Below are 25,497 nucleotides of genomic sequence, written 5' to 3' on the forward strand. Positions count from 1 at the left end.
CCCCTCCCGGGCCCTCAGGTGCTGAGCACCTGGTGGATTTCTTGCCAGCCATTCTCATCGGCTATGCCCAGCTGGGCTCTGTTGTACAGAAGCAGCTCACAGCAACGCGGGTCACCTCCCACCATAGCCGTGTGGAACAGAGGGGTCAGCCCACGGCGGTCCTTGTAGTTGGGGGACCCCCCAAGGTCCAGGAGTGCCTAGGGAGGAAGACAAGAGCCCGGGAAGAAAAGACATATGACAATTATATGAGGACCAACCAGCTTGCTCCGACAGACTGGTGGGGAGGGACATCGTGAGTAACACACACTGGCTAGTGCCAGTCTCAGGCCTGCCATGGCGTCCTTGTAAGACCTTGAGGCAGGTCCTTTCCCTATCTGGAGCTGTGCCAATCCCTTATGACCAATGAGGGGACAAGGCATGACATCCAGCCCCACCTTTCTCCTGTGGGTGACCTTGAGTGAGCCACTGGAGGGTGTCTGTGGCCAAGGTGTCCCCCACTGCACAGAATGCTTGACGGGGACCAATGAGGGAATGGAGTCTGGATGCAGGAGGGCCCCTGGCCAAATCAGAGGTGTTATTAGGATCAGAATCCTAAAGATGGGGTCCAGAAGGATGCCTGGAAACGGACAAGCCTAGAATAAGGAAATTCTGAGCCAGCCTCATTAGAGATGAAAGCTCAGGGAGCAGGAAGTGGTCCCAGCTAAGGGACAGCTCTGGGTATGGAAGAGGTGGTAGCCCTGTGCCGGAACAGCCTGCAGTAAGTTTGTCCAACAGAACACTGGCAATGGCGGAGATGGTCTCCAATGGCCATCCAATATGGCAGCCACATGGGGGCGATGAGCGCCTCAAGATGACTAGTAAGATTGAGGAACTGACAATTTAATTTTACTTTTTAATTAATTTAAATTTAAACAGCCCCGTGTGGCCAGTGGCTAATGGATTAAACAGGGAAAGTCTGGAGGGAGGGAGGGAGAGACAGAGGAAAAGTGAGAGAGGGAGGTAGAGAGAGAGAGAAAAAACACACAGAATGTGGGCTTGGAGCTGAGAATGGGGAGGAGGGCAAATAAAGACGGTCTGTTGATTCCAGCGGTAGAAGACTGGTATTTGGTCTCATTAAAGGTTGTTGTGGGGTTTTTTTTGTTGTTGTTGTTGTTGTTTTTGCAGTACTGGGGTTTGAACTCAGGACCTACACCTCGAGTCTCTCGAACTATTTGTCTGGGACTGGCTTGGAACCTCAATCCTCCTGATCTCTGCCTCCTGAGTAGCTAGGATTACAGGCGTGAGCCTCATTAAAGATTCTTAAGGAAAGAATGTGGAGAAAAGGAGGTTTGGGGTGTTCAAGGATGGCTATCTTTGGGGGCTGCCTATCCTGACCTGTCCGTGAAAGGGATCAGGTGCCCTGGTCGGGGCAGGAGAAGAGGAAGAGCATTTTAAAATATGCAAATTGTGTGCTCTGTATTTATATGGGGTTTGTCTATTTGGGAAGCTGCATTTCAGGCTTGGTATGTGAGCGAGGGGCTGTAGATGCTACCTTTGTCTTTTTTTTTTTTTGGTGGAACTGGGATTTGAACTCAGGGCCTCAGGCTTGCTGGGCAGGAGCTCCACCACTTGAACCACTCTGCCATTGGGGCTGAGTGTTCTGGGGGATGAGGGTGGGGCTAGGAAGGAGGGATAGTTTCAGGGTGTGTGTGGAGATTTTCTCTCTGGGGTACAGCAGGGAGCTTGCTCTGTGTTTTAAGGAAGGTGGGAAGGGTTTGCACCTTGGGGAGACAGAGCAGGGCCAAGGAAAGTAAACCATTCTGGGTGTCTGGGGAGGAGACTGTGCTAGAAAGAGTAATAGTCTGCCTGGGCTGAGGTGGGGACACCTGGGGGTCTGAGGAGTGACATTAGGGATGTGTATCTGTCAGTCTATGTTAAGGGATTTTGTTCCAGGGACACAAAGAGAAACTATTTTTAGACATTTGAGACAGAACAAAAGGAAAGGAGACAGGGTCCAGGGTGGGGGTGGATGAACAAAGTGACCTCACCGTGAGAGCCAGGCAGTGCCGGGCACACGCAGCCTTGTGCAGTGCTGTCATGCCATCCCGTGCCCGGAAGTCGATATGGGCTCCACCCAGGCACAGGGTTCGAATCACCTCCACGGAGCCTTCAGTCTGGGCCGCCAGGGTCAAGGGGGTCTCTGAGGGGTGAGAAAGGCCCATCACGTGCAGCCTCTGCTCCCAGCCCTTTTGTTTTTGAGATAGGTTCTTGGAAACTTTGCCTGGGTTGGCTTCAAACTTTATCTGCCTCCCAGGTAGCTGGGATTACAGGCATGCACCACCACAACCAGCCAGATGGTGTTCCTATCCTTGCTGCCCAGTCCTGGCCCCTGTTGTCTTCCATGGCATGAGCCTCTCCCTACCTCCTGAATCCGAGTCATGGTAATTGGGGTCCAGCCCCTTGTCCAGCAGCCGCGCCACCTTGTCAGATGTCCCAAGCTGCACATACTCCAGAAACTTCTTCAAGCCCGTCTGAGCCATGGATGAAAAGAAAGAAGACAGGCTGGTCAGCAATCCATCAAGACAAACAAAGCAGAGATCTCCAACAGCGCCCCCCAGAGGAAATACATAGCCAGCCACAAATGGCATCAAAAATTTTCTAGCAGCCACCCATAAAGAATTAAAAAAAAAAAAAAAAAGCCAGGCATGGTGGTTCATGCCTGCCATCCCAGCACTCAGGAAAATCTTGTGTTGGAGACCAGCCTGAGCCACACAGCAAGACACTGTCTCAAAAGGTGGAAGAAGAAAAGAACCCCCAATTGAAATTCATTTTTATGATATCACGTTTTGAGTTAATAGAGTCACAAAACTATGTTTCACTGCGTAATCCACTTGAAAATTGTCAAGACATTGTGTTCTTTTTCTTTTGTAATAGGTTTTCTGAATCCTCTTGTGTGTCCACACTCACAGGATGACTCAGTGCAGACCTGCACGTCACTGGTGCCCCACAACCACATGTGGCTCCCAAAGTGGACAGAGTGGGGCAGCCTGGCCGGGGACACAGCACTGAGGGACCGATAGTGTGGTGGTGGTGGTGGTGGTGGCGGTGGTGGTGGATTATCAAGAATTCTCCCCCTCTGGCCGCAGCATCTCGCTAACTTCCTCCCAGCTCTTAGGTGACCCGGGGAGGCACAAGATAAGGCACAAGGACTAGAGAGAAAAGGTCGCAGAGAATAGGGAAATGTGGCTGAGTTTGGGGACAGTTTTAGGCTGAAGGATGGGGGAACGTGGGGTGTCTATGAAAGAGTACTTGGGCAGGACACTGGAGTCAGGCCAAAGAGGGGTAGGGAGGGGACCCTAAGTGGACCAGGAGGTCCTTGGGTATCAAAGGAGTCAGGAGGATGTGAATCAAAAAAAGTAGGGGTACAATGGAGGTAACGGGAGGGGGATCCCCAAATGCAAGGCAGCACCCAAGTTAAGGGGGGCTGGCAGAGCACTAATATGCAGGGTGGTAGGGGAGAGCAGTGGAGAGAACGCAGCGGGCGGGGGCTCCGGGTGGCGGGGGACAGAGGGTTCCATGCCAGTGGGCGTCTCTCACCTTCGTGTGTAATTTTGCCAGCTGCTTCTCATCCAGGTTGGTCTGTTTGTAAACTCTGGTCTTGTATCGGAACTGAGGCCCCAGGTGGGATGGAGGAAAGACACAGAGACTTGGAATCAGGGTCCTGGGGAGGATGCTTGTCAGGAGGTGGGGGTCTGACCTCCTGATCCCCCAGGCTGAGGTCAAGGTTGGTTTGGGAACAGCCACGGTTGGGTGGGGAGAGGGGTGTACGAGGGCTTTTTTCATGAGTGCCAGGTCATTGAGGTCTACCTGAACTGCAGCCCCTACCTCAAACCTACAGGGAGTGTTCTAGAATGCCCACTATAATTGCGATTCCTTCCCCCAGTTGAAGGAGAAGCTTGGGGTACACAAAGGACTTGCCCAAGCCCCCTCAGGTGGTCAGAAGCAGAACAATGGTGATTTGAACTCAGGCCTCTGCCTCTCTCCTGTTTCTTAGGAGATGTGGAATCGCCCAACTGGGTTCTCCTTATTCGGGTCTCAGCTGAGACAAAAAAAAAAATGGGGTCTGGGCAGATGTGCTTTAGGGCATGCCTTTTTCTTGCTGGGGAAGGGGGCTGTGTTCTCACCTCCAGGTAGGGCACCCCCTTCTCGAAAGACTGGGGGTACTCCCTCAGTAGCCTCTCCTCCTCCAGGAAGTTGGCATCGCGGCCTGAGGTGGCCGGCTGGAACAGGCCATAGTTGAGCACATCCTGCAGACTCTCGCTCAGGGCGCAGAGCACCTGTTGCTTAGCTGTCCATATGGTGGCATCAGGGTTGAATCGCAGGCATTTCTGGTGGGGGAGGGGACGTGGAGAACTGGAGTGGGGACACACTCTGGGGACAGCAGGAGGACACAGGCAAGCAGCAGGAGTGTGGAAATAAGGAAGCCAGAAGGCCTTCTGGGGAGAATGCTGTGCCCCAGAGAGGCCTCCTTACTCCAGCTTGGACTGGCAGGTGTGCGTGTGTCGGGGGGGGGGTCACTCACTGTCTGGTGCAGGTCCGGGATGCCAATCCTGAAGACCATCATGCTGAAGTGGGCGTCGTCGGGGACAGACATGGAGCGGCCCTGGAGGCCTCGAACAGAGGCCAGGCTACCAGGTACCCCACTGCCCCGGCCCCGGGTCCCCTGGGGGCCTCGACCTGGCCCGTCTGGGGAGCTGTCGGACTCTGAGCCCCCCTCGGGACACTCGCTGACACTGTGACGTTCCTCGTCCTCGCTTGTGGCAGGGCTGTGGGTCATCGTGGGGCCACGGGGTGACGGGGGACAGCAGCATCACAGGTGGCTACAGGGCCAAGGGTGACCGTCAGACTAGAACTCCTCAGAGGCCACCAGAAGCACTCGGGCAAATGCTCAGAGGTAGCCTGTCCCCACTGCCCTCCAGACAAGAAGGAGGCTGGACACACCCTCAGACTTGCCGGCCTCCTGCCACCCTCACATGTGCTTGCACACTGCCCCCATCCCTGCCACACTTCTGGTACCTGTCTCCTCCCTGCCCTTGGCCCTGCTTGCAGCCACCCCCCCCACTGCGCCCCACTTTGCTGCTGACCCAGTGTGGCTGTGTCCCAGAAACCACAGAATCACCGCGGGAGCTACTGGCCCACTTTGTCCGGCCACAGAACACGCAGCTAAAATTAGCTAAGGACAGACAGGTGGACCAACCTAACCGGCATCCTGCTCTCCTGGCCCCTGCATGGCCCCTTAGCCTGAGGGAGGCTGACACTGAGCCATAGTAAAGGGAAGATGGAGGTGTGGTGAGCCTGTGGTGGCAGCAGGTGACTTTGTTGAAGTATGACCAACACGTGTAGAAGACTGCTGGGGAGCAAGGGGCACTGGGGTGCCACAGGACAGAGCATCCTGCATAGGCTGTCCCTGAGAGAAGTACAAGAGGGTAGTTTCCGAACCTGATAGGGTGTGTGGGTGGGTGGGGAGGCTGGCCCAGAGAGGACTATCCAGGTGACAGTAGTGTGATGGCCTGGGTGGGTGGGGGCAGCTGATGACCAGTGGGCATGTTTAAGAACTGACATGGCAGGATGGGAGGGTTGGCATTGCTTGTTACTGGTGGAGCACTTGTAGGGGAGGGGGACTGGGAAGGAGGCTAAAAAGTGAGAAAAGGATCTGAGGGGGACAGGGGTGGGTGAATCACCTCCAGATCCCCACTGTTCTCCCTTAATGTGGCTTTATGAGGGTGGGTCCCTTCCACATGGGGGTCTGCCTCCTTCATATTCTGCCCTACTCCCACCCCAGCACCGGAAACCAGAATGTCTGGTCTGGTCCCTCCCCCCACACCAGGCCCAGCTCCTGCACCGTTGCCATGGAGATGGGAAGCAGTGGAGGGTACGGCTGACTTTGGGAGGGTGGGGATGGGCTGGGGAGGGGTTGGAAAAGGGAAGACCAAATGTGTGTGAAAAAAAAAAAAAAGGTGGGTTCCAAAAAAACTGTGAGCGAGCAACCATCTAACCACGGGCCGGGGACCCCTTCTCCATGCGTGATCAGGGCTCTGAAGCCCCCTCCTCCAGATACGCGGCCGCACTACCCCACCCACTTGGCCCAGGAGGAGAACCCCCACCCCACCCCACACACACCCTAGCCTCCTTGTAACCCGCACTGACCGTCCTACCCTACACCCCGCCTCCCCGATCTGGGGCCGCAGCCACTCCCCCTCGGGTGACTCAGGCCGACCCTCAGTCCCAGTCCTGCAGGGATGGGGTGACTGGTGGGATCAAAGAAAAACTGGCCCAGGGCCCTCGGCGCGCGCCGCTGCCCCAACCCCCAGGCCAGCTCGGCCCCTCCCCCTCCGGCCTCGAGGGGGGAGCGGGCACACTCCGCCGGGGCGTCATGAATCAAGCGCTCCGCGGCTAAGAATAGCTGGCACGCAGCTGGTACTGAGCCGGGCTGAGGAATCGGTGGGGGGGGGGGGTGGAGAAGGGGAGCGAGGGGGTGCCCTGGGAGGCTGCGGGGGGACAGGGGACGGATGGCGTGGCCGACGAGAATGAATGGAGGCGGAGAGAGGTGGGAGAGAGCCAGCCTGGGCTGAAGCTGGGAAGGCTGGCTGGGTGGCTGGGTGGGTGGCTGGGTGGGGGACAACCCATAGGGTTGGGGACAGAGGCGGGGGCACCCGGGAACGGGACTCGGGGGCGGGAGCCGAGGGGGTGCGCCGGCCAGTGGTGAAGGGACTGGAGACGCGTTGGGGATGGGGGAAGCTCTGGCAGGGGTGGGAAGGAACTGCAGGCGCCTGGAAAGCAGAAGCGGGAGCTAGTGCGGGTTCAAGGGGGGCGGAGGAGACTCAGGCCCAGACTGTCGCTGGAGGGGGTGGGAACCAGGGTGACCTGGGGGAGGGGCCCAGGTGTGCCAGGGTGGGCGAGGCGGGGGAGTGGCTGGGCTGGGCTGGGAGGCGGGTACCGCGATCGAGTCTTGGCCCTGGAGAGCCAGGAGGCGGGTTCGGGTTTGGGGGCTCGGCTAACGGGGGATGGGGTGCACCCTCCTATCAAGGATCCGATCTGGGACGGGGCACCGGGGACCGGGGCGTAACCCAATTTGGTGTTACCCAGGGCAATGCTCCCCTTCTCACCCGCACCCCCCCACACCACCACCACCGCACACTCAAGGCCCAGAGCCCCGCACCAGGCCAAGGACATCCGGGGCTCCCCCGCCCCCTCCCGCAGTCCCGACCCCGCAGACCCCCCTCCCCCCCCCAAAAAAATCCTCAGTTTCCTTTTCCCCTTACCTGCCTGGCGGGGCTGCTGAGTCCCGGTCGGCGGCGCCCGCGGCCCCTCCCCCCTCCCCCCACCCCCCACCCCCCCGGAGACGGGGGACCCTCAGGCCATGCCCCACCGCCCCGGAGGGCGAGCGGGCCGGGGAGGGGGCGGGTGGGGGCCGGGGGGGGAGGGCGGGGGGGCCGAGGACCTCACCCCCCCCGCGGGCCGGGCCTGGCCATCCGCAGAGCGCCCCCCCTTCTGCCGCGGCCGCCGCGCCCCTCCTCGCCCGCCCCCCGGCTCGGTTCGGCCGGCTCCGGGCGCCGCGTCTCCGCCGCTCTTCCTCCTCCTCTTCCTCGGGCCGCCGCCGCCACCCGCTCCGCGCCTCCTCTGCCACCCTTCTCGCTCCCTAGCTCTCACTGTCTCTCCCTCACCCTGTCTCTCTCTCTCTCTCTCTCTCTCTCCCTCCCTCCCTCTCTCTCTCCTTCCCTCCCCTCCCTCCGCCCTCTCCCCTCCCTCCGGGAGCCGGCGGAGGAGACTCGCCCCTCCCCGCGCCCCCAAACCTCGTCCATCCCCCCCGCCGTCGGCTCCACCCCCTCCCCTTACCCTCCCCCACCACTCATCTCCACTGCCGATTTTCCAAACCCGCATCCACCCCTGCTTGCCCCTCGATCCCCGTACCCCAGTGATCAGATCTTGCTCCCCTAAGAGTACCCCTCACACACCCCAGGACCTCCCCCTCCCAGAGTGCTCCCAACCACCTCTCCACACAGTGGGGTGCCAGTAGATATTTGTGGCCAGTCTCTACACCCCCAAATTGGAGTGTGGAGTTTAATACATTCCTGTGCTGGAGCCTTGAACGCACACACACATACGCACACACTTTCCACCTGAGCACAGGGGTAGGGCACATGTGGACACACCTGAGACGATTGAGCACATGTTCCCCCAAGACACAGGTGCAGAGTCACCAGCTGGCACAGTACCTGCAGACAGTCCCATAGTTTCCAGTGCATGCAGTCGATGTACATGACCACAAACACACCCAGCTACTGTGCATGTCAACCCCTCCTGGCCCAGAACACACACACAGCACAGGGCTTGTGTGCCGGAGTGTGCACACAACGCAGAACTGGAGACACATGGTAGAGAGGCGTGTGCGTGCTCAACTCACCGTCCAACACTGTCCAACAGGCTCAACTCACCATCCATCACATCTTCACAGTACTGCGTCATAACCCCCCTCCTGGATAGTTATTGCTGACATTTCTTAAGCATATCCTGTGTGCCAGGTTCAGGAACACCATCCTGGAGGCACAGAGAGGCTGAGTAACTTGCCCAAGGTCACCCAGCTGGAAAGAAGTGTCAAGGATCAGAAACAAGAGGGCTAGCTCCTCTTCACTGGACTGATACTGTGTACTTCTGTACACCCCCCATAGGTGTATATCCTGCTCATCACACACAGTTGTGTCAACCATCTGTTCAGAGGTCACACACACAGGCACACACAGCCAGCGTGTGTAGGTAGCTCTCTCTCATGCTCTCTTACACAGAGCAAATTCAATGGGGGCAGTAGTGAACACGCCCTCAGATCAGAGTTCCACCTTGTCCCAGCTCCAATAGTACCTCCAGGGTCACCAGCCAACACAATCACATACAGATGACAGTTCTGGGCAACTTCTAGAGTGCCCTCCAGCTGCAAGCTCTCCAGGGCAGCAGGTATAAGCTGGAGCAGGTGCCCTCCCAGCCTGGGGAGGGCCCTTGTCTTGATGCACGCCCATCCACCCAGGTGGCGAGCAGCTGGGCCCAGGATGAACAGCTGCCCATGCTGGCACCAGCAGCGAGAAGCTGGGTGCCCTACCACAGTGTATAAGGACTTCCTGGCTCTATGCATGAATCTCTCCAGGTCTCTAGCTCCTGGGGAAGGACTTCTGGGACCCCAAATGGGCAACTGAGAGACCCAGGCCTTGCAACAGTGAGCAGCCTACCCAAGGTCACACTGCCCTCTCCATGTTCCGTGCTTTCTTGGAAAACCAAAGGCTGAGTGCACTGATTTCTAAGGCCCCTCCTGGGGTTCCCAGCAGCCCAGGACAGATGCCCTGCTCTTGCTTGGAGCCAGAAGCCTTGGCTAGCTGCAGCCACACCGGTGACCTCCAGAGGGCTGCACTGTCCCCTCTCAGAACCTTGCTTTCCTCCTTTGAAGATAAGGGGGCCCCTTGATCCCTGGCTAATGATCCCTGGCTCCATCATTGCTGGCACAAACGGCCCTGGTCGAGGCTGGAAAAGCCCTGTGTGACTCACAGGCCTGGCATAGAGAGGGCATTGCATGCCTCTGAGCCTCTTGCCCACTACCCTCGAAACCTCCACCATGCTGTGCAGCCGCCACACTGGAACCCAGGTGCAGCTCAGGGACAAAAGTCAAGAAGTGTCCAGACTTTGACCAAGGCATTATCCCTTCAGGAATGGCTCATCCTCACTCATGGCTAGATTGAGTACCTACTATGTGCTAGCAAGGCAGCGCACAGGTATCTGACTTCATGGCAGGAGACAGATGTAAATAAACAACCACACGATCAAAAGGGGGCGTTGAGGAACAGAAGTGGTTAGAGCTGAGACCCTGATAGTGAGAAAGAGCTGGGGCCAGAGACTTCTAGGAGAAAATGATCAGTGCCAAGGCTCTGGGGAGGGGAGGAGCAGGAGGCCAGAAAGGCTGCAGCCTCACTAGGGGCGGGAGGGGAGAGAAAGGGAATGGGGGTGATGAGGTTGAAGTTCGATGGGTTCTTCTTTCCCAGTCCCCATCTGGCAGACTGTGCAAAGGACTGAGGCTGGTCCTGGCTTCCCTCCTGCTTATGATAGGAAGGTAGGGGAGTGGGGAAATGATGTGATTTATGGTTTGGACGGATTGCTCTGTCTGTGGCAAGCAGCCAGGATTGGAGGGGCTCGGGAGGAAAGAGGGGGAGTGCAGGGAGGAGGCGACTGCAGTGGTCCAGGCTGGGATGAGGTGGTTCACTGAATGCTTAGAGCTCTGGCTTTGCTCGCAGCCTAGTGCCTGTTTAATTCTACATCCTGGAGAAACCCCTGATCACTCGCTGCAACCCTCTTTTCTCTCCATCTCTGCCCAGCCCCCTACCTAGGGGGCTTATCTATTTGTTTAACTGTGAGCAGCTGGAGTCCCCAGTATTGCCCCATGCAGGACCTGGCCTACAGGAAGCTTCCAGTAAAAGGGTGGCCACTGAATACGGAAGTCCTACCAGGCTGCACACAGAGCCTAGTGCATGTGTCCCCACAAACGTGCAGCATCATGGGGGGAGGGCTGGAAGGGTGGGGATGGGCCATCTGGGGGAGGGGGCTGGGGGGACAGGAGATGCCCTGGAACCTGGGAATAGTAGAAAGGTTTCAGGGTTTGTGGGCTGTGATGGCCACAGGGTAATAACAACCTTGGCAGGCCCTGAGATCTCCCTCCTCCACAGGAATGGCCAGGAGGGGGAGCAGTAGGCAGGGCCCAAACTCTAGCATCCCGCCATTCCTGCTTGGTTCTCAGCGGGCTTCCTGGGCCAGCTCATGGGGCCTGTTGTCCCCAGGATTCCTTGGAGAGCTGGCTCCATCCTCTTCCTGACTGCCTGAGCTCTTGGCTAGGCAGAAGGAAAGAACAGGGTGAAAGCGAGCTCTGGAAAGTGGAAAGAGTGGGGTGTGGGGAGACCCAAGGCGGGATGCAGGCTTTGGAACGTTGGAGGTTTCCGGCCACAGAGGCAGGACCTCTGGGGAGCCAAGAGGGGCGGGGAGAGACGCACACACAGAATCAGGGAGGAGACCAACCAACAGAGACCAGATCAGGAGGGGAGGCAGAGGACACAGTGGGGGATAGGCAGGAACCAGGGGGGCTAGTGATCTGTACATAGGACAGGGGCACTTGTCAGTCCCAAGGGACCCCAGCCCACCCCAGACATCCTGATATTTGTGATCTTGGGTGTGAAGAGCCCAACCTGATGCAAGCAGCCTGGCTCTTCGGGGCCTTGGTGGTCCCCCAGCTCTTGGGCTTTGGCCATGGGGCTCGGGGAGCCCAGAGAGAGTGGGAGGGAGGTTGGGGAGGTGCCCTGGAGGAGGAGCGGGAGCGAGAGGCCCTGATGCTGAAGGTGAGTGGGAGACTGGAACTGTGGGCTTGGGAGGGGGTTAGGGAAGTGGACAAAGGGCTATGCTCACAGGATGGGGTGATGGGTTCAGAGAAAGACTCAGGCATCAGAGGAACTTAGAGGTGGGGAGGAGGAGGGTGGGGTGGGAGGATGGGGCTGACCATCTTTTCTCTGCTCCAGCATTTGCAGGAAGCTCTGGGGCTGCCCGCTGGGAGGGGGGATGACAATCTTGCTGGTATTCCTGAAGATGAAGGAGTCTGGGGGACCGAGGAGGATCAGGGGGAAGAAGAGGAAGCAACACCTACCATCTCCTCTGGCCCCAGCCCCAGCCCCAGCCCCTCTCCTACCCCTGAGGACACCATCACTTATATCTGTGAGTAACCAGAAGCCAGAGTGACCTTATAGTTGCTCACTGACCAGCCCGTAGCCCCCCATCCCCAGGGATCCCCGATCCCTGGCCTCGCCTCCCAAGAGCCCAGGCCTCTACACCATATCTTCCAAAGTTTCGGATCCCCCCCATTCCCCAGCCTCACCTCCCCGCACCAATCAATCCCGTCCACAAGAGTTCTAGGGGCACCCGGTCCTCCGGGCCCTTGGCTGTGTCCCCAGGTTCCCCCTCCAGTGTGCGCTTTGTCCGTCCACAGTGGGCCGCCTGGCCGGCCTGGACGCAGGCTTGCACCAGTTGCACGTCCGTCTGCACACGTTGGACACCCGCGTGGTGGAGCTGACCCAGGGGCTGCGGCAGCTGCGGGAAGCGACAGGCAACACCCGCGACACCGTGCAAGCCCTGCAGGAGGCGCAGAGCCGAGCTGAGCGCGAGCACGGCCGCTTGGAGGGTGAGTCCACCCAGCACGCGGCGGGGAAAATGGGACGATCCCAGCCAGGGAGGAGGGCACAGAAGAGATCAGAAGTAGTGGGGATCCTAAGATGTCAGGGGGCGAGAGGGTCCCCGTAGAATTGGGGCGTGTTGGCAGACTGAGGAGGTCAGAGTAACTGGGATGGGCACTGGGCGAGACACTCCTTCCTGGTAGCCTAGCTGACCCAACTCAGACCGCGCCACGCCCCCTACAATCCCGCCCCCAGAGTCTGGCCACGCCCCCGATGGCCATGACTCCACCTAATTGGTCCTCGCAGCCCTCCCGCGGAGACTCTAGCCCCGCCCTCCGTTCGCTTCCCCTGAATACTCTGACCACGCCCTCTTCCCCACCCACTCCCCTCCCGCCCCGCCCACAGGCTGCTTGAAAGGTCTGCGCCTTGGCCACAAATGCTTCATGCTCTCGCGAGATTTCGAGACTCAAGCCGCGGCGCAGGCGCGGTGCGTGACTCGGGGCGGGAATTTAGCGCAGCCTGCGGATCGCCAGCAGATGGAAGCGCTCACGCGCTACTTGCGCGCGGCGCTCGCTCCCTACAACTGGCCGGTGTGGCTGGGCGTGCACGACAGGCGCGCCGAAGGTCTCTACCTCTTCGAGAACGGCCAGCGCGTGTCCTTCTTTGCCTGGCACCGCGCGCCCAGCCCGGAACCGGGTGCCCACCCCAGCGCCCGGCCGCACCCGCTCAGCCCCGACCAGCCCAATGGCGGTGCGCTGGAGAACTGCGTGGCGCAGGCCTCGGACGACGGCTCCTGGTGGGACCACGACTGCGAGCGGCGTCTCTACTACGTCTGCGAGTTCCCCTTCTAGCAGGCGGGTCCCCGCCTCTCCATCCCACATCCGGCCCTTTCCTGTCCGGATCACCCTCTCCCTGGATCCGCAAGGGGAGGTGTCCCCAACCCCCGGCTGCCTGGCGGGGCGCCCCTGGGAGGGCTCTTGCGGGGCCAGGATCCCTTCCGTGCCGATGCCTTTCCTTGAAGCTGCGAGCACCAGGCTAGGTCTGGCACCAATAAATCCTTGTTGGAATCCGACTTGAGAGGCAGCGGAAGCCCTTTCAGCCCTTATCTCGCCTCCGGGAAAGCCAGGAAGGGCCAGACCCTGTATTTGGGTCCTGGCCTGCAGGGTTTTTACAGTTAGCCTTTGAGGCTCAGAATGAGAGCGATGGAGAACACGTGTGCATTTGCATGCACGGTCATGCGCGCCTGTGCGCTTGCAAATCCCTCCACCCACATCGGCCTGCTGTGGGGCCTTGGGGACCCAAGCCCTGTCAATCATTGTCCCAGGCCTTGACTTTGGTCCTGGTCAGAGAGATCCCAGGAACACAAAGTTGCTAAAGTCTTGGGCATTTAATTTTGTTTAGTGTTAATTAGTGGGTCTCAAACTTTTTTTCCCAGATGGGTGCACGCAAGGCACATGCTACCTTTCATCCTCTCCGTCTTTCATACCTGTAGTCTCTGGGGACAGTGAAGATTCCCCAGGGGTTGGCAACCCTGGGCCTCATCATTTTGACAACATTATTTGGGGGAGGAGCTCTTGGAGTCACCCCAGTGCCACCACCAAAGTAGACATCCTGGACCTGATCCTGATAGAAACACGGAGTCCAGGAATGGAGATGTAACTGTCCTCACATCTATGCTCCTGCCCCTACTTAAGCCACACCACCACCTAAAGTGTCACCCTCCGGTCCACCTTTGAAGGAAGGAGCCGCCTGTCATTTCCAGAAGAGAGCACTTCTCCTTGTCTCCTCTGGAGTCATTTCTCAGCACCACAGCTCCCTAAAAAAGTACAAAATGGGAGGGGTCACCTGGGGACAGAACAGCTGCAAGCAAGGACTATGACACTGTGCAATATTCTTCCCATTCTGAACCTCAGTCTCCCTGGGTGAGGAGGCAGCAAGATGCTTACAGTCAGCCTGACGTGGGTCAGGATATTTCCAGCAGGCTCTCCACCCTCCCAGGCTTTCCACTGCAGAAGGTACGATGGTGAGGATGCATGTGGTTACCTTCCTGGATTCTGGAGCCAGATGGCCCAGAATCTGACTCACCTTAGCCACTTACTTACTGGACAAATGTGAGTAGGACCGAGCCTTGCCATGCCTCGGTGTTCACATCTGTACAATGGGAATAATAATGTTCTCTGCCTCCTAGAATAGTAGAGGGATCTTTGCAGTATCCAGAACTAATCTTCACTTCAAGATCCACCCTCACCTTCACCTTCCAGTGCCCTCCCTCCTGACTCTGCTTTCGCATGTGCACAGGTCCATGTCTCCCTCCATGTCCTCCCTCAGTTCTCTGTGGGGTAAGCACTCCTTCTTTGGACCTCACAAGGCTAATGGCTACCTTTGGTATTTCAAAACGAGTGGCCTCTCCCTTGACCCAGCTTTGATGAGTCAGGATGGGCAACACTCCTGGTGCAGGTGCGGATGGGTGGGCAGGACTGGGTAGGACGAACTGTGTCCCTAGGATTGCCTGGCAATGGGAGTCCATTGACTGAAGATGTCTGTGTGACATCATGTTGAAGACCCAGAGATGAACCAAACAATCTGCTTCTTTTCTTCCCTGGCCTCAGGCTGAGCCAGGTGCCTCTTCTGGGCACCTATAGGGTGCAGGGCTGTCTACATCATTACAGGTGCTGCTGTCTAGTGTTTGTCTCCCTGTTTGGATAAGGGCCACCATACCAGCCCAGGGATAGGCATGAAGAGAAGTTTGAGGTGGGGAGTAGAAGCAGCTTTGAGGCCTGTGTATGCCTGGCATCAGGAGATAATTCCTGACTCTTGTCACCACATGGGAAATGTGACCCCTCCGCTGGGAAGTCCTTCCAGGCCACCTGCAGGCCAAAGTTGCCAGGTTCTCTGCAGGGCATCTGTCCCTTGTGAGGCCAGATTGTCGAACAATCTGGGGAAGCCACAGTAGCTGATTGGGATCTATGCTTAAGGAATCCCGTTACTAGAAGAGAGAGGGAGCAAGACCTGAGCTGGCCAGAGATGGGAGAATCATAAACTGAACAGGTTTACAGAACTACAAATCCCAGGAGACCCTGATACAGACCCTCATTTCCCAGCAGTCATCCAGAGTCTCATGCGGATCCTAAAGACCCACCCCCTTCTTCCACGTGTTGTTAGCCTACATTTCCCAGCAAGCCTCAGGTCCATGCCCTTGGTAATGAGGTCAGAGCTCTGCTGTGTCCAATCAAAACTCAGAATTCTTCCCATGCACCAGGCTTGCCCAGAGGCACTGTGGGAGATGTAGTCCATCCCTTGGGCCCATGAGCAGGAAAACCCAAACCTGATAGTCTAACATTGTGTTACAGTGTAACTCACAAGTCTCTCTTTCCAACTAGAGATTTTCAAAACGCAGGAGAATTTCCATGCGCAGGTCATTACCATTTTTTAAAGTGAAATTAAATTCATCTAAAATACCACTATGCAGAGAAAACTGAAATGTTTATCAAAATTTGGGCATCGGAGGATGCACTGAATTACAATACAGAAAACAACAGAAAGGAACTCTTTTCATTTGGAAATAGTTTCAAATTTATAAATACTGACAGTGCAAGGTTTATTTATCAACAGTTTACAATGTGGCTTGGGTGCACATTCTGTCATTCTGTCATTCTGTCCATCAATCCCTCATCCTTGTCCAATCACTAGGAACAAGGTCAAGTGTGTTGACCCACTGCAACCAGCAAGGCCACGCCCCAGGGGAGAACCTGTAGCGGAGTTACAGGATTCGGAGGGAAAGAGAAATTTGGGTAAAAATGTAAGTGAAATAATGTTTGAATAGGTTCAGAGCAAATGATGGATGTGTGTAAGTCAGTCAACATCAGGCCTGAAGTGTAGAGTGCAGGTAGGGTCTTGGTTCCTTGGAAACCATGATGTCAAAATTGAGTGGCAGGGTGTGTCCACAAAGTCTTGATTTGAAACCCTGCACCGGGTGTGGAAATCGAGGCTCCACCTGTGTCCAAGTAGTTGTGCTCCTCCAGTCAAAAAAGAGTAGACTTTTTGGGGGGAGGGGGGCGATGAGGCCTCAGGGCTTCACACTTGCAAATCAGATGCTACCATTAGCTCACCTCCGGGCCATTTTAGTCTGGTCATTTTGGAGATGGGGTCTCGAGGACTATTTTGCCCAGGCTGGCCTCCAACCAAGAGATCCTTGCGAGGCAAGTGCTCTACCATTTAAGCCATGTACCCAGCCCTTTTTTTTTTTTTTTAATTTTATTTTTGAGATCGGATCTTACACTTTTGCCCCAGGTCAGGCCTCAATCTAAGACACTCCTACCTATGCCTCCTGAGTACCTGGGATTACAGGTGTACTTCAACACACCTGGCGTCAGTGATGTTCTTCACAGCACTTCCCCTCTAATTCAGGATCCAATAGACCAAGGAAGAAGCCAGGTGCGGTAGAACATACCTGTAAGCCCAACACTGGGAAGGGTGAGGCAGGAGCATAAGAGTTCAAGGCTGGGCTGGAGTGGCTCAAATGGTAGAGAGCCTGCCTAGCAAGCCTGAGTTCAATCCCCAGAGCGGGCCAAAAAAAAAAAAACCAGTTCGAGGCCAGAGCCAGGAGCTGGAAATCCTAGCTACACGGGAGACTGAAATCTGGGAGATCAGGGTTCAGGGCCATCCAGGACAAATAGTCCCAGAGACCCCATCTCCATAATAACCAGAGCAAAATGGACTGGGAGAGTGGCTCAAGTGGTAGAGCGCCTGCTTTGCAAGTGCAAAAGCCCTGAGTTCAAACCCCAGTCCCACCAAAAAATAAAAACAAAAGTTCAAGGTCAGTCTGGGGTACATTAGCAAGACCCTATCTCAAAAACAAAACAAAACAAAAGAATAGACTAAGGAAGAAAATATACCGATTTCAACTGATGTGGGAAAATATCTTGGTAAGGTTTTATATCTGTTTTTGATTAAAAGGTAAAACACTTAGAAAACTGGAATAAAAAGAAAACTTTCTTAACTTCATAAAGTTTCCAGAAAATATCACAGAAAATTTAAAAAGCCTTTCCTTTTGGATAAAAATGAAAAATTAAAAAACCAATGGGTATGTTCTCATCATGGTTCTTGCTTTACACAGAATTATAAGTCCTGACTAATGCTTTATTAAAAAAGAAAAAGGAGCCGGGCGGCAGTGGCTCACGCCTGTAATCCCAGCTACTCAGGAGGCAGAGATCAGGAGGATCACTGTTCGAACCCAGTCCCAGCAAATAGTTTACAAGACCCTATCTTGAAAAAACCCGTCACAAAAACAGGCTGGTGGAGTGACTCAAGGTGTAGGCCCTGGGTTCAAACCCCAGTACCACAAAGGGAAACAAACAAGCAAACAAAAACGACTTATATTCTGGAAAGGGCTTTTACCTGCTGAAATTTGGGATTCTAAGTCACACCCCGTAAAATAAAAGACATAGCCCATAACACACAAACCCACGATTTATAATTGCTGGAAATTTTTACTTCACAGTCCCTGCTACAGCTCCTAAAGATGAATCTGTTGTAAAACCCAAAGGAAATATGGGTTAAGTATCCTTTATCCGAAATTCCGGAGACCAGAGTGTTTCTGATTTTCTACTGGGTACAGAGGCTCACGCCTGTAATACCAACATGCAGAAGATAGAGGATTGACAATTGCAGGCTGTCCTGGGCAACAGTGAGTCTTTGTCTAAATTTTAATTTTGGATTATTTGCACATACATAGTGAGGTGTCTTGGGAATGAAATTAACACTAAACACAAAATTCATCTATGTTTCTGGTGCACCTTCTACACATAACCTGAAGTAATGTCATCTAGTATTTTATTGATTGCATTCTGACTGCAAAGGCTTGGATTTTGAAACATTTCACATTTTCGCTTTTGTGTTGTTGTTATTGTTGCTTTGTGTGTGTGTGTGTGTGTTTGTGTGGTACTGGGGCTTGAACTCAGGGCCTTAAGCCTCTCCACCGGCCCTTTTCTTTGTGTTGGGTTTTTTTGAGATAGGGTTTCATGAGCTATTTGCCTGGGCTGGCTTCGAACTTCGATCCTCCTGATCTCTGCCTCCTAAGTGGTTAGGATTACAGGTGTGAGCCACTGGCACCTGGCAGAAATCTTAATGAGAGCTAAAGGATGGGTGTGATGATACACGCTTGTAATCCCAGCTACTGGGGAAGCAGAGGTAGGAGGATCGAAGTCTGAGGCAGCCAGGAAAAAGTTAGCTAGGAGACTCTACATGAAAAACAAACTGAAAAAGCCAAAGGGCTGGTAGAGTGGCTCAAGTGGTAGAACGCCTGCCTAGCAAGCGTGAGGTCCTGAGTTCAAACCCCAGTGCCGCCAAATAAAAGCTGCTGGGTTTCCTCCCTGCTGTGTGCCAGGCGCAGGCCCCGAGCTCTGCACACGTGCATCGTTCCATTTGTGTGGTCTGAGGAAGGATGGAGGGCAGAGGAGGTGGAAATCCCTGCTCACCGTCTCTCTGGGGACTCTCACCCTCTCAGCACTCACTTCTAGTGACCACTGGACTGATACTGATCTCTGGGGCCACCATGGCTCTTGCTCAAGGTTTTTCCCCCGGGCTGTTATCTGCCCCCAAACTCACAAGCTGCTTCCTGGCTCGTCCCCCTCCTCTCCTCCCCTTGAGCTCCAGGCTGGGCTGCCTGGGGCAGACATCCATCAGAGACAGACAGAGCCCCTGGCCTGACTGTGACTCTCCAACCCAGCCCACGGTGGGTGACCTTGGACTGGGATTTGCTGGGAGGGTGGGGACTTGCGAAAGAGGAGAGTTGAGGTGAGGGCGAGGGGGATGAAAAGCCCAGTGTGGTGGCTCACGCCTATAAGCTCAGCACCCTGGAGGCTCAGGCACGGGGATGGTGAGTTCTATGCCAGCCTGAGCTATATAGAGAGACCTTGTCTCAAAAACCAAGCTGACTAAATAACTAAGTAACTAACTAAAAAGCTAACTAACTAACCCCATCTCCAAAAAATAACCAGAGCAAGATGAACTAGAGGCATAGCTCATATAGTCGAGCTCCTGCTTTGCAAAGCCCTGAGTTCAAATCCCAGTCCCACCAAAAAGGAAAAAAAGGTCCCTTCCCGGGCAACAGCTTTTCTTTACCACTAACATCAGCCACACAGTGTGGCGGTATCTGTCTTGGTCACTGTTGTGTCCCCAGCACTGTGGCCTGTCTGGCATGCCGTGGACTCAATGAGTGTTTTTAGCTAAATGAGGGAATCCATTCTCCAGGTGACAAAGGAGGGACGGTCTCTACCGCGCTCCTCACTGATGTACTGAGTGCCTGCTACATGCTAGGGGGCTGGGAAAGGAGCCACGTCCCGGCCTTGCCTCCAGGGATCAAGTTTACTGGGGAGATTTCAGTCGCTGACTGAATCAATGAACACAGTTGGCAACCATTGCCATAGCAATTCCTTGTCTGGGGGAGGCCGCTGTGGAGCGTCTGCTTTGGTTAAGGGCGGTCAAGGAAGGCTTTGGGGGAGAAGTGACATTCCACTGATATATCAAGAAGGAGTTTGCAAACAAAAGGCAAGTGGGGTGCCGTGGTGCATACCTATAATCTCAGCACTAAGAAGGCTAAGGCAGGGGCATTGTGAGTTCCAGGCCAGCCTGGACTACAAAGTGACATCTTGTCTCCAAACAAAGAAAGCAGACAGAAGGAAGATCATATAGTCATTCTATTTCTATTTCTGTAATTTCTGTATGTATTTTGACAGTGTGGGGTTTGAACTTGGGCCCTTGCACTTGCTAGGCAGGTGCTCTACCACCTGAGCCACGACCCCAGACCTTTGCCTTTAGTTTGTTTTACAAGTCAGGGTTGGTCTTGATCCTTGATCCTCCTATCTCTGCCTCTTGAGTAGCTGGGATTACAGTCATGTACCACCACACCAGGCCTTGTATTTCTAGGTGTTGGGTTTTTTTAGGAACCACCAGACTGTTTTTCGAATGGCTGCACTAATTTATATTCCCACCAACACCAACAACACAAGAGAGTTCCCCTTTCTCCATATCCTCACTCGCATTTCTTGGTTTTTTGGTTTTTTTTTTTTTTTGTCTTTTTTGAGGACAGTCATTCTAACTGGGGATGTGATGTCTCACGGGGGAGCTAATTTGCACCTCCCTGATGATCAGTGATGGATATTACTTTTCATACACTTTTTGGCCACTTTCACATAGTTTTTGAGAAATATCTATGCAGGTCATTTGCCTATTTTAAAAATCAGATTATTGCCAGGCGCTGTGACTCATGCCTGTAATCCCAGTTACTCAGGAGGCAGAGATCTGGAGCATCATGGTTTGAAGCCAGCCTGGGCAAATAGTTCCACGAGACCCTATCTTGAAAATACCGTCACTGAGGTTATCTCCTCACTCTGTTCATTGTTTGCTTTGCTATGAAGAAGCTCTTTTAAATGGCAGTACTGGGGTTTGAACTCAAGACCTTGAGCTTACCAGGCAAGTGCTCTATCACTTGAGCCATGGCCCAGTTTGAAAGCTTCTTAGTTCAGTGTAATCTTATTTGCCCCGTTTTGTTCTTTCCTGTGTTATTGGAGTCATATCCAAAATATCTTTCTTGTCTCCCACATCCCTAATTTTTTTTTCTGGTGGGATTGGGGCTTGAACTCAGGGCCTTCACCTTGAGCCACAAGACCAGCCCTTTTTTGTGATTTTTTTTTCGAGATAGGGTCTCTCGAACTGTTTCCCTGGGCTGGCTTCGAACTGTGATCCTCCTGATCTCTGCCTCCTGAGTAGCTGGGATTACAGGCTTGAGTCACAGCACCCAGCCCTCACTTTTCTTTAATATCTGTTTTTCTCTGTCCTTTATGTTGGATCATTTCTATTGATCTATCTTCAATTACTGACTTAATTTCCAATCTGTGAGGTCCATCCAATGAGATTTCAATAGTTGTGTTTTGGCTGTAGGATTTCCACTTCACTATCTATATGTGCAGTTTCTCTCTCCTACTACAATCCCCAAACTCTTCATTCGTTGCTCATACCTTTTCCTTTACGTCTTTGAACATCTGTGTACTGCAGATCCCTGTCATTCCAGGGCTGGTTTCTGTTGACTGTTTTTTCATCTCTCCTCCCCGTCCCTCCCCCGCCCCCTCCTCTCCCCTCCCCTCTCCCCTCTTCTTCTCTCTTCTTCTTCAGTATGGTGCACACATTTGTGCTACTTCCCACGTCTGGCCGTTTTTCATCAGATAACTGATATTACACAAGATACATTATAGCAAATCTCACTGTGCAATGTTCCTCTGAAGAATGATTATTTTGCTGGTTTTTCACTTAAATCAGCTGGATCAGACTCTAAATTCTGTGTTCCTGGTAATGGAGGAAAAGCTGAAACTGATGCTCAAACTGGTTCCTTCAAATTCCAGATTTTTTTTTTTTAATCAGGCATTCTGTGGTCTCCCCTGAGCCTGTTACCCATCCAAATTTCGGAATTCGCATTTCCTGTGGCTTCCTCCCACGCTCCCCTCCCTCTGGCTGACTTTCTGGCCCGTTTGTTGCAAAGTGGTCACACACATCTCGGTGGGGTACACTCCTCTCCACAGTTTTGTTTTTTATTTTATTTTTGGTGGAACTGATTGAACAGAACTGGGCTTTGTGGAACACACCTGTCATCCCAGCACTTGGGAGGCTGAGACAGGAGGGTCATGAGTTCAAGGCCAGCCTGGGCCACATAGCAAGACTGTGTCTCCAAACCACCAAGGACTTGGGGACGTAGTTCAGTGGTAGATAGAGCACTTGCCTAGTCTGAGTGAGACTCATGGTTCCATTCCCAGCACCATGAAAACAGGTATCGAGCAGAGAAAGGAATGACGGCATCTTAGAAGGGACCATGGCTCCAGTAAAAACAGCCAGTGGAGCTGGGCGCCAGTGACTCACACCTGTAGTCCCAGCTACTCAGGAGGCAGAGATCAGGAGGATTGAGGTTTGAGGCTAGCCTGGGAAAACAGTTTGAGAGACCCTATCTCTAAAAAACCCAACACCAAAAAGGGCTGGTGGAGTGGATCAAGGTGGAGGCCCTGAGTTCAAAACCCCAGTTCTGCAACCCAAAAGCAGCCCATGGCTGTGACATGGAAGACTTGTGTTCCAGAGAGATGGCTTCTGTGGAATGCCAGCCGGAGCAGGTGTGGTTCCTCTGCCAGCTGACCATCGCTGTCCTGTGTGTGTCCTGTGTCATTGGCGTCGGTGGCAGCATGCTGGTGCTTTGGATGGATGACCTTCTTCCGAATGACCCGCACCGTGACCACCACCTGGTTCTTCATCCTGGCCCTGGCAGACCTCACCGTTTCACTGTCACTGCCTATCGCCATGTTCAACGTGGCCTATGGCTCGTGGCCCTTTGGTAACTTAGCCTGTAAGTTGTACATGGCCTTTCTGTCCCTTAACTCCTTCGCCAGTATCTACCTCCTGGTCCTTATCTCTGTGGACCGTTGCGTCTCTGTGCTCTACCCCGTCTGGGCCTGGAACCATCGCACGGTGCAAAGAGCCAGCTGCATGGCCGTCGGGGTGTGGTTCCTGGCTGCTGTCGCGTGTTCTCCTTACTTGACGTTCCGGGACACTGGAACCTGGAAGGGGTGCACACATTGCTACTTCAAGTTCAAGTCCAGCCTTGGGATCCAATGGATTCCATGAAGCAAATGACACTGACCATCATTTGCTTCTTGCTGGGCTTCCTGGTGCCTGTGGCGGTCACTGGCACCTGTGCCCATCTCATCTGGCGGGAGGGCCGGGTCAATGCCAGCCGGCCCAAGAGGCTGCTGGTGGTGTTGGTCAGCACCTTCTTTGCCTTCTGGTTTCCATTCGATATGGCGTTGATCGTCCAGTCGGGGCTCATGATGACATCTCAGCAGCAATACAACCACGCTAAGATGCTGTCCTTCCTTTGGGCCACCTTCTCCTTCAGCTGCCTCAACAGCTGTCTCAACCCCTTCCTCTGTGTCATCATTGGCCAAGATTTCCAGGAAAGGCTTTTCCAGCCTCTGTCTTCTGCTCTGGCCAGGGCGTTTGGGGAGGAAGGTTTCATTACTCATCCTGTCCCCATGGTGAAGCTCCCAGGGGATGCTGGAAACGCTCAGGTGGAAGCCAGAAGTCTTCCATCCTAGCTTCCTTACCTAAATGGGCTTCCAAGTCCTGCCTCTTCCTCCATGAAGTGTTCCGGGAATTCCTCATCCACAACTCTGTAGTACAGACATCTAGTGATTCCCATTGTCCGTTCTTCCCTTCCTTTATACGAAGACTCCTTTTTGTTTTATACTAGGCATGTGGTTAGCCAGCTAAAAGAAAGACTACATTTCCCAGTATCCTTTGCAAAGTAGACCTAGCCATGTGACTGCTTTCTAGCCAATAGGATGTGAATATAAATAATCAAGGTAACTGCCTGGAATTCCTTTAAATGAAAAGAGCCCCTGTCCACCCTTCTTCCATTTGACTAGAAAGCAAATGTATCAGTTGGCTTTTGCTAGGTAACAAACACCCCTAAAATTTAGAGAGTTAAAAAAAAACTAAACTGTTATGTTTTCTGTGGCTCAGCAATTTGAGCTGGGCTCATCTGAGTAGTTTTCTTGTTTTGGATGCATTCCCCCATGTCTCTGTGACTGGTTCTGGGTGGGGTGGCTGGCTTTCAGCTGGGGTGGTGGCATTTGTTAAGCTGTCTCGTTTCATTGTTCCGCAGGCTGGCTTTTTGTGTATGTGTGGGGTGAAACCCAAGGCCTGGCACATGCTAGACAAGTTCTCAACCACTGAGCCCCAGGTTGGGGAGGCTTTTAAGAGTGAGAAGAAGCCAAGCACCAGTGGCTCATGCCTGTAATCCTGGCCACTCAGGAGGCAGAGATCAGGAGGATCACAGTTCAAAGCCAGCCCGGACAAATAGTTCTTGGGACCCCATCACAAAAAAGAGCTGGTGGAGTGGCTCACTCAAGGTCTAGGATTTGAGTTCAAACCCTTGTACCACAAAAAAAAAAAAAAAAAAAAAGAAAGTGAGAAGAAGCCAGGTGTGGTGGCACATGCCTGTAATCCCAGATACTGGGGAGGTGGAGGTAGTAGGATTGCGAGTTTGAGGCCAGCCTGGCAAAAGTTAGCGAGACCCTGTCTCGAAAACAAAATAAACACAAAAGGGCCAGGAGGTGGCTGAGGCCCTCGCTTCCATACTCAGTACCAGAAAATAAAGAAATGAGAGGAGAAGCGTGAGGTAGAGACTTGGAACTCACGCAAGGTGGAGACCACTCCATGGGACTGGTCAAAGAGTCGCAAGGCCAGCCTGGGTTCCAAGCAGGAGGGAACAGATCCCTCCACTCACTGGGAAAATCTCCAAAGTATCATTGCAAAGAGGCATGGATACAAGGCAGCATCAGAACTGGGCCCATTTTTGCAATCTACCACAGGGTGACAAAAGCTACCATGTCCCCTGGGATCCTTACATCCAGACTGTGAAGAGAGTTTACAAATTCCAGCTCCCTGCCACTGTTGTTTTGTATCTGTGAGGCAACAGCTGAACCTCTCTGTGCCTTAATTATTGTGCCACTGGCCTCTTGAATCTGTGTGGAGCCAGATAATAAACTTCCTTATTGCCACAGCCAGTTGGAGTTGGGTTTTCTGTTACTTGAAGCCCAAAGCAGGTCTTATTAACCAAGCAATAAATACTCCTTTCCAATGTGGGCAGGGTGGTGCCTGCCTGTAATCCCAGCACTCAGGGGGCTGAGGTGAGAGAATCCCAAGTTCCAGGGCAGCCTGGGCTACATGGTGAGACCCTGTCTCAACAACAGCAAAAGAATACTCTCTTTCTGGGATAGAGACCCTGGTGGTCACGGTGGGTCATCCCTTTGGTCCACAGGAGAGGCAAAAAGAATATTTTGTCTTCATCCAAACCAGAGGCTATCACATTACTTGCTTGTGATCGGTAGAAGCAGCTCTGGTCCAGTCTGGCTTGCCTGGAGAACTCCCTCTTGTGGTGCCTCAGTTTCCCCAACTCTGTAAAACGGGACCAAATGCTTCCTTGTTTGTGGATGAGGAGAGAGATACAGTGATACAGTGACTAAGGATTAGGAAGAATTGGGGCCACCTCTTTCTCTTCCTCTCTCTCTCTCTCTCTCTCTCTCTCTCTCTCTCTCCCTTCCTCTCTTCTCCATCTTTTCTTCTCTCTCCCTCTCTCTGTCTTTTCTCCCTCTCTCCCTCCCTGTCTCTCTCTCCCCTTTCTCTCTCCCTCTCTCCTCCTCTCCCCTCTCTTTCTTCCCCTCTTCTCTCT

General features: G+C 53.9%; 3 protein-coding genes across 8 annotated transcripts in view; 2 read left to right on the forward strand and 1 right to left on the reverse strand.

Moving 5' to 3' along the window:
* Shank1 (SH3 and multiple ankyrin repeat domains 1) overlaps positions 1–7,365 on the reverse strand; it is a 49,501-nt gene extending 42,136 nt beyond the window's left edge. For all 6 annotated transcript variants that reach the window (XM_074058058.1, XM_074058060.1, XM_074058057.1 and 3 more), the window contains exons 1-7: positions 7,302–7,365; positions 4,562–4,859; positions 4,164–4,367; positions 3,577–3,648; positions 2,402–2,510; positions 2,028–2,179; positions 30–197 (exon numbers count right to left, since the gene is read on the reverse strand). In XM_074058058.1, the coding sequence (XP_073914159.1) occupies positions 30–197; positions 2,028–2,179; positions 2,402–2,510; positions 3,577–3,648; positions 4,164–4,367; positions 4,562–4,816 (960 nt within the window). In that variant the 5' untranslated portion in view covers positions 4,817–4,859; positions 7,302–7,365. The remainder of the gene's footprint in view (positions 1–29; positions 198–2,027; positions 2,180–2,401; positions 2,511–3,576; positions 3,649–4,163; positions 4,368–4,561; positions 4,860–7,301) is intronic.
* Positions 7,366–10,645: 3,280 nt separating this feature from the next.
* On the forward strand, positions 10,646–13,299 carry Clec11a (C-type lectin domain containing 11A). The gene is made up of 4 exons (XM_020159919.2): positions 10,646–11,402; positions 11,580–11,772; positions 12,044–12,235; positions 12,633–13,299. Exons 1-4 carry the CDS (start codon positions 11,256–11,258, stop codon positions 13,076–13,078), a joined length of 978 nt encoding a protein of 325 aa, XP_020015508.1. The 5' UTR covers positions 10,646–11,255; the 3' UTR covers positions 13,079–13,299.
* Positions 13,300–13,438: 139 nt separating this feature from the next.
* On the forward strand, positions 13,439–25,011 carry Gpr32 (G protein-coupled receptor 32). The gene is given in 4 exon segments (XM_074058063.1): positions 13,439–22,462; positions 22,464–22,863; positions 22,866–23,281; positions 23,284–25,011. Coding segments are annotated over 4 exon segments (1,182 nt in total). The 5' UTR covers positions 13,439–22,327; the 3' UTR covers positions 23,515–25,011.
* Positions 25,012–25,497: the final 486 nt, after the last annotated feature.

This window comes from Castor canadensis, chromosome 16 (genome assembly GCF_047511655.1).
Source record: "Castor canadensis chromosome 16, mCasCan1.hap1v2, whole genome shotgun sequence".
NCBI lineage: Eukaryota > Metazoa > Chordata > Mammalia > Rodentia > Castoridae > Castor > Castor canadensis.